At 26.1% G+C, this 15,806-nt stretch overlaps 1 protein-coding gene and 1 non-coding gene across 2 annotated transcripts; both read right to left on the bottom strand.

Moving 5' to 3' along the window:
- Window positions 1-3,874: 3,874 nt before the first annotated feature.
- LOC117922794 lies at window positions 3,875-4,001 on the bottom strand. The gene has a single exon (XR_004652553.1). It is a non-coding gene; the product is annotated as a U6atac minor spliceosomal RNA (small nuclear RNA).
- A 1,368-nt stretch (window positions 4,002-5,369) lies between these two features.
- Window positions 5,370-8,271, bottom strand: LOC117922538 (GDSL esterase/lipase At1g29670-like). The gene is made up of 5 exons (XM_034840683.1): window positions 8,000-8,271; window positions 7,541-7,668; window positions 7,026-7,274; window positions 6,677-6,929; window positions 5,370-5,705 (listed from the first exon to the last, which is right to left on the bottom strand). The coding sequence occupies exons 1-5, from the start codon at window positions 8,262-8,264 to the stop codon at window positions 5,482-5,484; spliced, it is 1,119 nt and encodes a 372-aa protein (XP_034696574.1). The 5' UTR covers window positions 8,265-8,271; the 3' UTR covers window positions 5,370-5,481.
- Between the last annotated feature and the right edge of the window lie 7,535 nt (window positions 8,272-15,806).

Genomic DNA, 15,806 nt, shown 5'->3' with positions numbered 1-15,806 from the left:
AATGTTGAATTCATTAAATCGAGTGACCCGCATCCTAAATTTGTCTTTAATTGCATAAGAATATTTTCAATTGTGTTTCACTATATATCATAATGATAAGAAGGACCACTTTGAATTTCTCATAGGTAATCTATCACAAATTTTTGGTTGAAACCAACAATAGCATTAATTTCAAGATTTTTGTTAAATACGTCTGATGTTAAATACATTTATTATTTTGAATTAAAAGAGAGGAAGGTGAAAATAATAAATAAGAAGGGTAATTGGGGTATTTGATAAAATTTCAAACCAATGAAAGTTAGGTATATTTAATAAAAACCTTAGAAAATGTTTATGAAATTAATCCTCAAAAGATACGTTTTGGCTTTTTTCTCAAATTATTATTCAAAATGGCTTCGTGGGTCACATACTTTATTTTTATTCATTTGCTCAAGATGCTTGAAAATGTCAAGTTTAAGCTAATATTAAGAAGGGACGGATTGCGATTAGGAATTTCTTATACACACATGTCACCCACTCCATTTAAAATTTTTATATTTATTTATTAGCTTTTTAAAATTTAATTATATTAAAATATATAATTGATAGTTTAAATATTACTTAATTTTTTAAAAATTCAATATTTAGTTTTATAACTAGTAAACTTATATTTTTATTTTAAATATATTTAAAAATAGAAAGAAAAACTAAAAAAAAAATCTCAAATCTATTATAAATCCATTTATATTTCTATCAAACTTGTTCCATTATGACTGACAAGGATGAAGAGTGGGATCACGTGATCTTGTTGGTTATCAACCTCATATGCTTAAATGCCAATGAAGGCAATTTCCATGGGACTTTCCCATGTGATCCAATTTGTCCTTACCTTCATTATTATTTTCTTTTATATTCTCTCTTCATGAGTCATGACCAATGCCAAAGTCAAGTCCCTTTTAGGGGTTTGATATTGTGTACAAAAGGACAAAGGGAGTGATGAGAAGAGGGTCCCAAATTCCCAATTGTTTCAGGCTGTAGCCCTAAAGAGAAAGGCTTGGGTCCCCACATGGGAGGACCATTTGGTAAAGGCACCATACCCAAAAGCCCAATCATGTGAAGTCTTTTGAAAGAGGCCCATATGGACTCCAATCCTAGTTGGTTCTAAAGTTTAGGGTTTATGGGTTTGGGTTTTGGGAATTTAGGGTTTTTTTTCCCTCCAAGGAAAGGTCATTTTATGATATTAAAAAAAAAAAAAAAAGTTTTTCGACTAAGACGAAAAAATGGTGGTCAACCATAGATCGTAATAAGGTAAAGAAGAAAAAAAGTTCATTTACTTTGTATCCATGTTTCATTTACAATCAAATTTATTCATACCTTCATTTGACGTTTTAAATTTACTTGTACATTTCAAGAATTCATATTTGACGTCGGTATGGTACTACTTTATCATAGCATTTTCTTAAAAGAAAAGTTTAGATGTCTTTATTGTTATTATCATCTTGTCATCTAAAAATATAAAAATTAATTGTTAGTGTTTGATTTCTTTGAGGAAATACCTCATCCATACATGGACTCGTGTAAAGAGAACTTTAAGGTGGGTTTGGTATGTGAGAATAAGAATCAAAATGGAATAAAAATAAAAATAAATTATGATTTTGTGCAAAGGAGGGGAATCAAAATCTTAATGAAAGTGGGATTTGGATTCCATAAAAATAATTTTTTTATTCATATTTTCATTGTAAAAACTAATTCAAACATTTCTATCCAAACATGCCTTTGGATTTCAAATAAGAAAATTGAATTGCTTTTGTTTTTTTTTTCTTTTTTTTTTTCTCTTCAAAGAAATAGTTCAAAGTCCATGAAGAATTCAAGATGGAGGATTAAAGAGTTTATGATTTGGTTATTATTTAATTTTTGAATTTTTATTTTATTTTATGATAAGAAAACTTAGTATTCAAGTTTTTATTATCATATATATCACGTTCATGATTGATAGTATTCATTTTTTTTCAAAAATAATTTAGTTAGAAGTTGAAGTAAAGTAAATTCATAATTTTTAAAGAATATTATTTGCATAATAAAAATTTCATTAAATATGAAATAACTTTTTACATATTTTAAAATAAAACTTTAGTTTAGAAAAAGTCCCGTTTTTTTCGATTTTCATATTGGGTCTTTTTTTAAGTTATAAGTTCATTTAACAAAAAAATAAAATAAAATACAAAGTTTGTATTACTTTTGATTTCTAGTAAACCAATCTGATTTGGGCTAAAATAACTCAATCCATGAGTGCTAACTCAAATGGCATTTATGGTTTAGGACAGAGGTTCTAGGACTAGGTTTTTTTTTTTTTTTTAAAGAAAATTTTGAAGGATGATTGTTATTATTATCCTATTATAACCATAAAAATAAGAAAAATAAATTGCTTAGGACACAAGACATATTTAAGGCTATGTTTGGTCCTTAAAAATTTTAAAAGAAAATGCAAGAGAAAGAGCATAAAAAGGAAAAATAGAATAAAAGAAAAAATGAAGAAAATAAAAAAATAGAATTAAAGTCAATAAATTATTTTTTTATACTACTTCAAACTCATTTTATTTATTTATTTATTTTTTATCTAAAGATTAAATAATTTTGAAATACATAAAATTTTAAATAATTTTAATTATATTTTATTTTCTTTTATATTTTTCATATTGAAACCAAACATAAAAAAATCATTTTAGTATTTTTTTTTTTGCCTTAATACCTTTTGAAAACTAAATATAACCTTAGAGTAGTTTGTTTAATAGAAAAAAGTAAAAGTATTTTATTTTTTATGTTAATGAAAAATTTTATTTATGAGAAAAAAATGTGTTTTCACTTTTCATACACTTATATGAAAAAAAAAATTGTAAAATAAGAACCTAAGTTTGTAAAATATAAATTTTAAACAACTATCTAATAAATAATTAGCATTTTATTCATTTTTTTTTGTCAAAGATACTACCTTTGACAATTTCTATTCAAATTCAAGTAAATTAAGGTATAATCATATTTGAGACAAATAAAAAATAAAACCACTAATCAAATCATAATTATAAGTTGATCGATTTTACATTAATTACATAATTAATCATTATAATTTTTTTATTATAATAATAATAATGAATTTTACACAAATATTCTTAACACTTGACAATAAATAGATTTAAGGGAAAATTGAGTTTTGATTCGCTAATTAAAAAATATATAAAAAAAAGAATTCTAACTTTTATAAATCAGTTTTATTTTCATCAATTTAAAAATATTTTTAAATATATATTTTTTTCATAATTCAAATAATTATTTCTTGAAATACTTGATAATATTAAATAAAATTATTCAAAATTAATTTATCATTTTAATTTGATAAAATCGTTTTACAAATAAATACATCATAAATTTTTTATTTTATAATATGAGATACAAATTATTATGAAAAAAATTTTCAGGATTATAAATAAAATATTTATAATCTTTTAATTAATTATGATTTTATATTGTCTATTATGTAGATCCCCTCATCTTATCATTTTATTTAATAAAATTGAATAAAAATTTTATTAATTGACATCAATAATTAAATAAGAAATTTTAAAAATTAAAAATACAATTAAAACTAAAAAGCATAAAAATTAAATACAATTAAAAACCAACAAAACTTAAAAATTAAAAAAATAAAATATTTACTTCATTATATTTACAGTTCTTTTTCAATATTTATATTTTCTATCAAAGTGTTTTAATTAACTAAAAGTTAATATTCTACTTTTATATTTTTAGGTTTAATGGTTTTTTTTATTTTTTATTTTAAAAAATAATAAAATAAGTAAATTTTAATTGCTATATCAAGCGTAAATAATAATAATTAGGAAAAAAAATTGGGTTAGAGATCCACCGAAGTGGAAAGCCTTAACCGGATGTGTGGTAACAGGTAAGCCCGAAGGCTGCTCCCGTCCCTGTCAGGGGAGATGCCAACCGTCTCTCCTTTCTACGAACACAAGCCAAACCTGCCCAGCAAAGGTCTTAAAAAGGGTGATAAATTGTTCTCTCTTCTCGATGTGGGATTGCACTCAGTGTTGATAAATTATTCTTCTGAGGTCCCTTTGAGAGTGGAAAAGCCATCGAGGTGTACAAAAAGACAAGCGTGAGATGAAAGGAGTTTCATTGGGGAAGGCCTCTTTCTATGATTGTAGCTTTATAAAGCATTTATTGACTTCTCAACTTTTGGAGTTTTCCTCCAAGAAAAATATTTTTAGTAGTTTGAAAGAGTTTTCAAACCCTCCAAAAAAAAAAAAAAAAAAAAAAAAAAAGGCAAAATTATAGTATAAGTATTTTGCATTCATGTGCCAAAATATATAATCCAACCAAATTAAGATACATCACACAAACACAAATCTTTCATATACAATTTGTTTTGATTTATAAATTTTTCATATGATTTTTTGAATTGAAATTCTTGAATGTGTCCTAAACGTTATTGTTGTTATGAAAGATAGGGATTAAAAAGTGTAATTTATTTATATATTTTGGTAAATAATGATATTTAGAACCAGTTTGTGAATTATTTTTTATAACAGTTTTTTGTTCTCAGGAATAAAAAATATAGAAAATACATTATTAATAAAAAATTGTTTTTTGTTTTTTGTTCTTAAGAACAAAAAATAAGGTGTTTTTAGGAAACATTTTTTTAATTATTTTTACTTTTTTTAAGACTATTTTAAAAAACAATTATACATACATGTAGAATGATTAAAAGTAAAACATTAGATATAAAAAAAAAAAGAAAAAATTTAACATATTAAAAATAGGTTAAAACATTTTAGGTTTCCAAATAAATTTTTGTTCTACAAAAATTAGAAAATTTTTTTTAAAAATTATTATCAAAAACTATTTTTCAAAATTGTTTTTAAAAACAGTTATAAAAAAGACCCTTACATTTTATGTTGATTCAAAAAGGATATTTTAGTAGTCTTGACTAAGATTTTAAGTGAGTTTAATAGTGTTTTTCATTGAAGTGTTCGTACCGAAAGTATTGTAGTATTTTCGAAAGAACCATCTATTAAGTGTTTATCTAAAAAGTTCTATAAATGGTTTTTTAACTTTTTAAAAGTATTTGTTAAATTTTGTCAAACGTCTCATTTTTATTAAGAAACACTTTTTAAGGTAGAAGTATTTTTTAAAAACACTATCAAAGAGACTCGTAGAACCCGTTTGATAGTGATTTTAGGAAGTATTTTTAATATTCTAATACTTGAAAATTTTTATCATTTAAGTGTTAAAAATACTAAAAACGTTTTTTTAAATCACTTCCAAACACACTCGTATTATTCTAACCGAAAAACATTTCCATATAATCTTTCTTGTAGTTAGAAGAAATGAAGGTAGTAGTAAATAGCCTTATTATTTGAAAATAAAACACAAACTATGGAACTTCAGTACAACAAAAGCCAAATATTTTCTATTTGCAACAAAACCCTGCTAGAGCTTGGCGAGGTCAGAAATATCAATCGGACAAGTGTCGGTGGGAGACTGAGCATTGTATGCCCTATTTGCAATGAACATATTGGTGGCCTCCGAAAGATGAAAGGCATCCCAGTAGAAGTACTCATCTCGATTAGGACATGGAGTTTGGTTAATAGTACAAAGTATGAGAGTATTATTGCTTGCCACCGGACAACATGGTGCATCGATGACCTTGAAGCCTAAAATGTACAAACAAAAAACCCCAATAAAGTTTAAGAAAAGAATTTTAGGGAAAAAAAACATTATAACTCTGTTTCATAATTATTTTCAAAAATAGTTTTATTTTCTTAAGAACACACAAAAAAAAAAGAAACATATTTAGAAATAAAAAATAAAAACAAAAAATAGTTTTTTATTATTAAAAACAGAAAATAACGACATGTTTGAGAATTATTTTTTAGAACAGTCTTCCATTCTCCAAAACAAAAAAACACTGAAAACATATTTGATAACAAAAAAAATTGTTTTTTGTTTTCTTTTCTTAAGAATGAAAATTATAGTGTTTTCAAAAAACATTTTTTAGTTATTTTATTTTATCTTCACTTACATTTTTAGGGTTTTTTTTTTTTTTTTTTTTATAATTATATAAACATGTAGAATAATTAAAAGATATGTTTAAAACATATTTTAAAATATTAAAAATAGGTTAAAACATTTTATGTTTCCAAACAAGCTTTTTTGCTACAAAAATCACAGAATAGTTTTCAAAAACTGTTCTCAAAAACTATTTTTCAATTTTTTTTTTCTTCTGAAAATAGTTATCAAATAGACCCTAAGATGTTTCAATTAATATCTTTTTATTATTTTTAATTGTTTTAACTCGTTTTTCAAGTCTATTTTTTTTTAAAAAAAAGTTATAAAAATATAAAGAATGAAAATAAAACAATACATATAAAAATTAGTTTTAAAACATATTTAAAAATATAAAAAATTATTAAAAACATTTCAAGCTCCAAAACAAACATTATTCTACAAAAGATTCAAAAACAGTTTTCAAAAATTATTTTTCAAAACTATTTTTAAAAACAATTACCAAACAAGGTCTATATAATTATCCTTTTAATAAATTTTCTAAGATTAAAACTAAGCCTTAAACATATAAAAAATAAGTATAAAGTAAGAAAAAAAAAAACAGAGTATTGTTACTTACTAGGATATGAAGTTGCCTCTGATGCTATCTCGTAAACATTCACATAGATAAATTTGGCATCCGTTAGGTTACGGTTGAGCTCATCCACCAGCACTTTGAGTCGATTGTTGAAAATTTGAACAGCGTCATTGATGTAATCCACACATGCAGAGCCATTTGTGGCACCTTTGGAAGCTACTACGCTAGGAGCGCAACCTAGCTGTGCCAATCCAAATAGGGCTACCTTCCTTGCTCCATAGTTTGTGTACAAAGTCTAGCATCAAGAAAGAAAAGACAACCCCAGTGACTTCTTCATATGATCTCCATGTTAGGGGTGCAAAGAGAGAGAAAACTAGGCACTAGCCCATACCTTTAATTGTTGTGAATATTGTTGAGCTAGGACTAGAGCATACTGCTCGGGAGTATAAATGCGACTGGTTGGATAAAGTGAAGGGAGAAAATAGTTTGAGACATAGTCATTAGACCCCAAGCCAGCAGCATATATGCACTTGTTTAGATACTCTTTAGCAGCAGACTCATTTTGCCCCAATCTGTTGATGAGGCGCAATACCGTGATTTGATGATTTCGTAATTGCCCGTCCATGCTAATCCGCGCTCCCTACGAGCACAAAGGATGAATTAGGGATGAGGGATCAACAAGGTTAACAAAAATTATTTTTCCCTCTAAGCTTTTGGCCATGGAAGAACAAGTCAAATAGTTTCATTACGATGGATCGATAGATAGATTGATCGATCGATCAATCAATCAATCAATCAATCAATTTATCGCATTGATATCCATCAAATCCAATATATATATATATCATGTTTTGGACACAATTCTAGGTGAGTAAGCAGCAATGGCAGTGCATATGTATGCATTACCGCATGCTGTCCACTTTCAGCTCGAATCCCCGATCCCCCAGATGCATAATTCACGCCTTTGAGTATGTTTTCGCCTCCTACCGTGCTTGCAAACGATGGAATGTAATCGTCGAACCCAAGAAATTCAGCTGCAAGAAAAAAAATTCCAGTTACCATGCATACACATACACTTAGGCCTCCGTGACAAGATCATGAGTTCTCATGAAAAATTCAGCACCAAAGGCAGGAATAAAAAAAAACCCAAAGAAAATAATCAAAGAAAAAATGAATGAAAAACAAGATTGAGTATACATTCAAGGTATGAAGAAGGTATCAGACCATGTTCATTAGTTTCAGAAGTCAACCCTAAAGCTACAATATTTTTCCAACTATGTAAAATATAATATATATATATATATATTATATATGGATAAGAGTATGATCAGTTTAGGCATGTGTAGGGAGAATGGTGAATAGTACAGATGATATCGACAATGCTTCGCCCGTTGCTAAACCTTCCCGTTGGTCCTGCAGGGAAGTCGATCCCATACGGCGGGTAATTGACTTTAGCCAAAGTTGGGAGGGCATTGTTATTGCCATTGTCAAACGAGGAAGCTCCGAAGATGAAGAAACATGGCACCATGAGCTGCCCATGATCATGCCTTCCATGAACCGAACCCGATACCGAAAACAATATAAACAAGAAGCAACATATTGCAGGGTTGCAGTAGTAGGACTCCTTCATTGTGGAGGAAGAGAAACAAGGAAATGGAGAGGAAAGCAGGAGGGGAGAAGTGTATGGATATATAGGAGGAAAATGAGAAGAGATAGAGAGTTAATGTGGGATGTCCCATTTCATATCTTTTGACCATTCCTCTACATATTGGAAGGCGGGTTTTGGATGAAAAGGACACCTTTGGAGTTGGGCAGTTTTCTCCTTTTCTTTTCAAGGCCAAAAATGAGGTGAGTTGAAGGGTGAGCTTTTGGTGGATGGACTTGCATTATTGCGTGTCAGCAAGGTGGGTTATGTACTTTGGAAAATCATGGGTCATGTGACAATTTTTTAATGAGTTACAAGAATTTTGATTTCTAGTTATGTGGGTAACTTGGAAATGCCAACCCGTAAAGATATGTATCATTTTCTTGACATTTATCAATAACAAAATATAAGAAAATTGCATTTTTTTTAAATGTTTTTTTATTTTTTAATTTTAAAATAGTTTTTAAAAACAAGTTTTAGAAAATATAGTCAAATAAACCCATTTTTCCTTTTATTTTTAAAACCAATGCAGACAACTTCTACTTGTTCTCCATTTCATTTTGTTTTTTAAAATTGTTTCCTGATAACAATAGTAAAAAAAAAACTGTTTTTAAACCACACAACCAAACAAACTTATAATTTGTATTAAAAGTATGATATATATGTATATTAAGTTCAAATAATTCAAGTTTAAACTTATAAAAAAAATTAGTAATTCAACATGATATTAAAACTTGATTTGGCAGGAGGCCTCGAATTTGACTCTCTCTTCATAATTTGCATTTTTCTTATTTATTTATTAGATATAAATCCAAATTCTATCTGTCTCTATCAGTGTAAGAGAGCTTAACATTTTAGGGTTAAATATATTTTTCTTTATTTCATAGTATGATTTTTTAGACAATAGACTGTATAGTCATTTTTAAGATACAACTCAAGGAATGCTAGATAGTTTTGGTAGTGGATCCCTTTCATTTCGCATATTGTAGACAAGTTGAGGATAGCTTGATTGGATGCTTCCTTTTAATGAGTCAAGGAAATGTTAGAATATTTCCAAGCAATTAGGGGAATTGTTACTTTCAGTTTCAACGTGTAGAGATCTTTTTTTGGTCAAACAATCAGTATGAATGGTGAGACTTTGGGACCCTCACACTGCCATATTATTTTCCATTTGGGTTGAGAGGTAGTGAGATCTTATCAATGGATTTGAAGAAAAAAAAAAAAAAGAATATTATCAAATCATATAAGTGGGTGATATGAATTGGTTGGTTGAATAGAAATTTTGAAATGAATATAATATTTTGAAAGATCACTATTTAATTACTTGTATTTATTGAAAAAAATATATATGTTGACCAATCACATTTATTTTCTCACCTAACAAGCTTATTATAACTTATTTTCTTACATTGATTGTAGACATGTCAGATTTCAATTTTTAGAAACCTAATTAATACCTACCAAATTTTTTATATTAAATAAGTGGGCATTATTTATGGGTACTTAATTGCTAGTATTTAATTTCTAAATTAAAATTACAATTTGTTCTATATAAAATGAAAAAACTCTTATTAAAAAATTTTACTTTCAAAGTTTTAAAAATTCCTTTTATCCTAATAAAGAATTTTCAACCAAATCTCTTCAAATAAAACTAAATCCAAGTATGAAATTTCCCATGCATACTAGTCAAATAAAATGTGTCTAGATCTAAAAGATGATATCATCTTTTTTTATTTTTCTTTTGTTTACTTATATTTTAGAGGATGGTTGAAAATTCAAGGATTGATTGTAGTACTTAAAATGCTGGTATGATTATCTTATTATTTGGTATCTTTATTCTTTTATTGTTCTAATTTTTTATTTTATTTATTTGCATAAGTATCTTTGAAAAAGCCCCGAAATCCAATAGGATAACAAGTGGGTGAATGGATGTACTTAAAAAATTTAAATAAAGATTTATATGTGTTACCAACTCTATTGATAATCCCATTAAAGATAGAAAATACAAACAAGATAATAAAAAATATAAGCTTTATGTGAAAATAGAGATAAAAAATCATGAAGTCTAAAACCATTGATCTAAATCCACTATACAAGATAAAGTTAGTGGAATTACCTTATCACTTTACCCTAAAAACTCATTTTCCAACATCTACATCTTGATCTACATCAACAACACAACAATTTACCCTAAAAACTTATTTTTCAATACCTACATATTGATTCATGTCAACAACCTCATATTGCTTCAATAAATACATTTTAGCTTTGCAAATATTGAATTCTTGAATGAGAGATTGTAAATGATGTGACTTGTTAGACTTTCTTTTCAAAGAAATCCTTTATAAAGTTTTGAAATCTCTCCAATTTCTTACCCTCAAAGGGTTATAATAAAGTATTTATAGGCAAACAACTCGAAGAGTTTTGGTTTTAGAACAATTCTAAATTAAATTTGCATGAAAAAATTTAGGAGAATCAACTTGATCGCTAGAGTGGTCTTCAATGTTTGAGCGCTTGAGCAATCTTCAATGCTTGGAGCACTTCAAACAACTTGAGTGGTCCTGTCCTTTTTCAAAACAATAATTTAAAGCATTTTAAGTTAAAAAAACAAAATCGATTCTTTTTATACCTCCTAAAATAACCTAATTTACTACAAGTTAAACCTTTTTAAACGTACCTATAACTTCCCTTTGAACGAATAACAACTTTTGATTTTCATTGGAAAACAAATTATCATCTAAAAGGACTTTTATAATAAACCATTCAACCATACTCATAATTTGTATCAAGAGTATAACATATATATATATATATATATATATATATATATATATATATATATGCATATTGAGTTCAAATCCTATAAGCTTAAATTTGTAAGAAAATTAGTATTTCAATATAATATTAGAACTTGGTTTGATGAAAGGTCTCGGATTTGACTCTCTTCTTTATAATTTGTATTTCTCCTATTTATTTGTTGAATATGAATCCAAATTTTATCTGTCTCTATCAGGATAAGAGAGGATGTTTATTAGTATAATTTTTCAAAGTGTTGGTCAAAAAGAAGAAATTTATGAATGTATGTAGTGGAAGAAAAAACTAACATTGTCAAATCATATAAGTGAGTGATTTGAATTGCTTGGTTGAGTAGAAAATTTGAAATGAACATGATATATTGAAAGATCACTATTTAATTACTTGTATTTGTTGAAAAAAAAAATGTGTTGACCACTAACATTTATTTTCTCACCAAACAAGCTTATTATAACTTATTATATAATTTCTTTCATACATTGTTTGTTGACATGTCAGATTTCAATTTTTAGATACCTAAGTAATACCTACCAAAAAAATTTAAATTAAATAAATGGGCATTATTTATGGGTACTTAATTGCTAGTATTTAAAATAAGTTGGATATCTTTTGAGATGTGGAATAATTAAGGTAACATTTGAATTTTTTTTTTTTGAAATAGAAGTAACAATAATTTCTATATAAAAATAACAATATCTTCTATATTAAAAAAAATTACTTTCAAAGTTCTAAAATTTTGAGATAATAATTTTTTTTAATAAATTTTAAAAATTATTATTGTAGATATCAAAATTTTTAGAGAAATAAATTATCATTAAATTAGTTTTCAGAAAAATATGGTTACCCGGAACAACAAAATTTGAGATTAACAAGTGATAAGTCTTATGCACATTTGACATGTGACATGCATAAAAAAGGTGACTCGTGGTATTTTGAAAGACTATAAAATTGAATCTTACAAATAAAATCAAAATCTCCCTAACTACTTTTAAAAAAGAATTAAAATAAAATAAAATAAAATATTTTCTTAAAGGGGACAAATCAAAAAAGAATAAATAAATAAATAAATATTCTCTTATTAACAAATTTCTTTGATGAAAAAAATAAGTTGTTAAAATCAAAAAACCAAATTCTTTGAATTAAGCAAGGAAATCTCAAAATTTAATTCATTAATTTCACCTATAAACAAGGGTGACTTCCTTCCATGAAGAAACTTTTCCAGATATCTTTCTACAAATCCAAGAAACGACAAATATTATAGACCTTATCTAAACATTTTCATCATCGTTTGAAAATTGTGATCAAAGTGAAAGAATTAGAAAGATATATTCTTTTGCTAAAGAATATTACCACAAATATTGTACCTCATAATTTATTAATATTAATAAAATATTTTATTTCTCATATTTTTCTATTATTTTGCTTAAATTGCAAGACTTTTATGAAATTTGTAAGTACAATTATCTTTAGAATGCAATTTAAATTAAACACGACAAGTAAATTATTTTGTCTTAACCATCAAAGTCCATCCTCTTATCCAAATAAAGCTCAATTTAAATTAAACACGACAAGTAAATTATTTTGTCTTAGCCATCAAAGTCCATCCTCTTATCCGAATAAAGCCAAATCAAGTATGAAAACTTTCATATGTACTAGTCAAATACAGAGATATAGAAGATCATATTATCCTTTTTTACTTTTCTTTTTAGCATTTTTTTCCTGAGAATGGTTGAAAATCCAATGTTGGCATGAATATGGTTTGCTTATATCATGAATAACACCTTTTTCTTACATCATATTGAAAAAACACCATCAATTATCTTGATTCTTTTATTGTTCTAATTTTTAATTTGTTTCATTTTATTTATTGGGTTAAATATATGGATGACAACAGGGTGAGCTCGATCCGGATTACCCCCATGCCAACCCCTCCCATTTATTTAAATCAATTCTCATTGCCATTAACAAAACAAACTTAACAAGTTGGATGAGGCAAGACAAGAATAGGAAATTCCCATACCCACCTTGCCGCCATTTGCCTTGTTTAATTTTTTTTTCTTTTAAAATATTAGATTATATTAAAAATAAACATAATTTATAACTAAATGAATATTATACATATTTACAATTTATTTTTATGAAAGTAATATTATATATATTAAAATAATTAAAAATTAAAAATGAAAAAAAATCAATTAAAATAAAATTTTGTTTGATATTATATATAATAAGGGGGGATAAAATCATAGTCGAACCCACCTTGAACTTATCTTGAGTTTTAAAATAATCACAAACCCATTCATATTTATCTTAATCTTGTCCCATCAAGGACAAGGTAAAAGAGGCACCCAAAAACACCTACTCTATAATCATCCCTAATTAAATCTATTTTATCCCTTTAACCTTTTTTCAACCTGTTTTACATTTTGACTCTTCACATTCAAAACTAAACACTTTGCCCTTTGTTAAAAAAATCAACAATTAACACCATCCCCCTCCCCCTCCCATTATAAAACTTACATAAAATTATAAAATAATTTTTTTTTTCTTTTCACACTTTGATTCTAGTTTGAACTTGGGTAAAATTAACTTTAAATGGGTAGTCTTGAAATAAACTTTCTCAAACACCTTCCAAATAAAACAACTATCAATTTCAATTTTTTATTTTAAAGAAATGTTTGCATGTCTATTCATGATTTTCACATGTACTTGCAAAGTGTAACAACTTTAAACTTGAAGAATGAGTAATTTTCTTTACATTTTAACTTTTTTTCTTTTTTAACTTAATTTCAATAAGTTTGGGAAACAAAATATTTCACTTTAATATATTTAAGAGACAAACTGTTGAGTTTTGAATGTGAGGAAACAAAAAATAAAAAACTTCAAAGATTGAGATGATCAAATGTATTTAACACTTATTTATTTATATCATCATTTATCAACTGAAATTTCAAACGTATACTAAAACAACTAAAATTATAAAGTCAACATGATACTATTTTTCTAGAAATGTGGCTAAAAGTTACTACACACGCAGTATAATATGTTGCATTTTAATATTTTAAACTAAGCTATAAATAAATAAATAATATATAGTCAATTTGTATTGATTAAATTAGTCCAAATCGATTTGATTTGATTATATTTTGTTTAATTAAAAGCTAACTCTTTTAGTCAACTTGGTATAAAATTGATAATGTCTAAAATTGGACACTCGGAGTATTATTATAGTTTAGCAATTAAAAAATCTTAGGCTCTCTCCTCTCTCTCTCTCTCTCTCAATTTCCATCTTTTCAATTATTACTCAATATATATATATATTTTAAACATTTTTTATCAAAAATTTGCTAAATATATATATTTTTTGAGTTAGAAAACAATTACCAAATACAACTAGTATAAAATACCAATACTTCTTCTCCTATAAATAACATATGTTATAAAGTATGGGATTCACATGCAGCATATTATAATCCATTCATGCATCCATGCATGCATTTAGCTCCACCAGTATTTATTAATTACTTGCCACCCTTCATGAAAATTAAATCAATTTTGAGATGGTTATTGCTTAATTTGATGCATGATAATTCATATATGGTTACTTGCTGAGATAATTCATTCCGGTTTGTTGTGTTTAGATTTTTTTTTTTTCCAGTGTTTGAATGCATTTTCTAGCTTTTTATTTTAAAATATATAAAATTATGTAAAATATAAAAAAAAAATTATACAAAAAGTAATACATAGTAAGGTAATAATTTGGGTGGGGTTGTTCGGATTAATAATTAATCCAAATTAAAAAATAATTAATTCAAACTCAACCCAACATAACCTCTAACTCGAGATATTATTTAACCCAAACTCAACTCAACTTCATTTTTTTAAATTTGAGTTAAATTTGGATTGGTCAAGCTAAACTTGGATTTGTTGAGGTAAACTCGAGTTGATCGTATTAAACTCATATTAGTCTAACTAATTGGATTGCTTGATTTAAAATCCATTTATAGTAATTTAAAAAAAAAAAAAACTTTTTTTTCTCTATATTTATACCAAAATTCAAATAGTAAATAACACAAAATTTAAGATAACAATGAAAATGTAAAATAAACTTATTTATCTTTTTTGAAAAAATAAAAAAGTATATATTATAATTTTTTTTCAAATCTAAAAAGAAAATGAATATTATTATAGAGGTTAATAAACATTATAAATATCATAAAAACATTAAGTGAGGTTGAGGTTAGACTCGAGTTGTCCAAATCTTGGCATTAATCCAATCCAAATTGAGTTTAGGTTAAAAATAAATAAAAAAAACACTTAATCTAAACTCAACGTTAATATTAAAAATGTTTGTTTAAACCTACCTAAACATTAAGTTGGGTTGGACCAACCTGTCTAAGTTATATCTCTAATACATAATTTGTTACTTGGAAATAGTTTAAAAAAATTTTAAATTTTGAAATGTGTTTTAAGAACACATGGTAAATGTTTATTTTATTTCATTGTTATTCGTAATACCATTTTTACTAATACAATAATTTATATTCCTAAACTACCGTCTCTTATTATTTCCCCCATTTCTCTCCTCTCTCCTCTCCCCTCTCTCCTCCCCAACCTCATGTACCGATTGTACTCCTTTTTTATTTTTTTTCCCAACCCCCACCCCCACATTTTACCTTTCTTTTTCTTTTATTTTTATCTTCCTTTTCATCT

Source organism: Vitis riparia, chromosome 9 (genome assembly GCF_004353265.1).
Source record: "Vitis riparia cultivar Riparia Gloire de Montpellier isolate 1030 chromosome 9, EGFV_Vit.rip_1.0, whole genome shotgun sequence".
NCBI classification, from domain to species: domain Eukaryota; kingdom Viridiplantae; phylum Streptophyta; class Magnoliopsida; order Vitales; family Vitaceae; genus Vitis; species Vitis riparia.
Note: the sequence above shows the minus strand (reverse complement) of the source record. Positions and strands in the feature narration are given on the sequence as shown.

Coding starts and splice junctions, on each gene's coding strand:
- LOC117922538 (XM_034840683.1), bottom strand. CDS start 8,264: ATGAAGGAGTCCTACTACTGCAACCCTGCAATATGTTGCTTCTTGTTT. Junction 6,930..7,025: donor AATATTCACAACAATTAAAG/GTATGGGCTAGT, acceptor TCTTGATGCTAG/ACTTTGTACACAAACTATGG. Junction 5,706..6,676: donor AGAGGCAACTTCATATCCTA/GTAAGTAACAAT, acceptor TGTACATTTTAG/GCTTCAAGGTCATCGATGCA.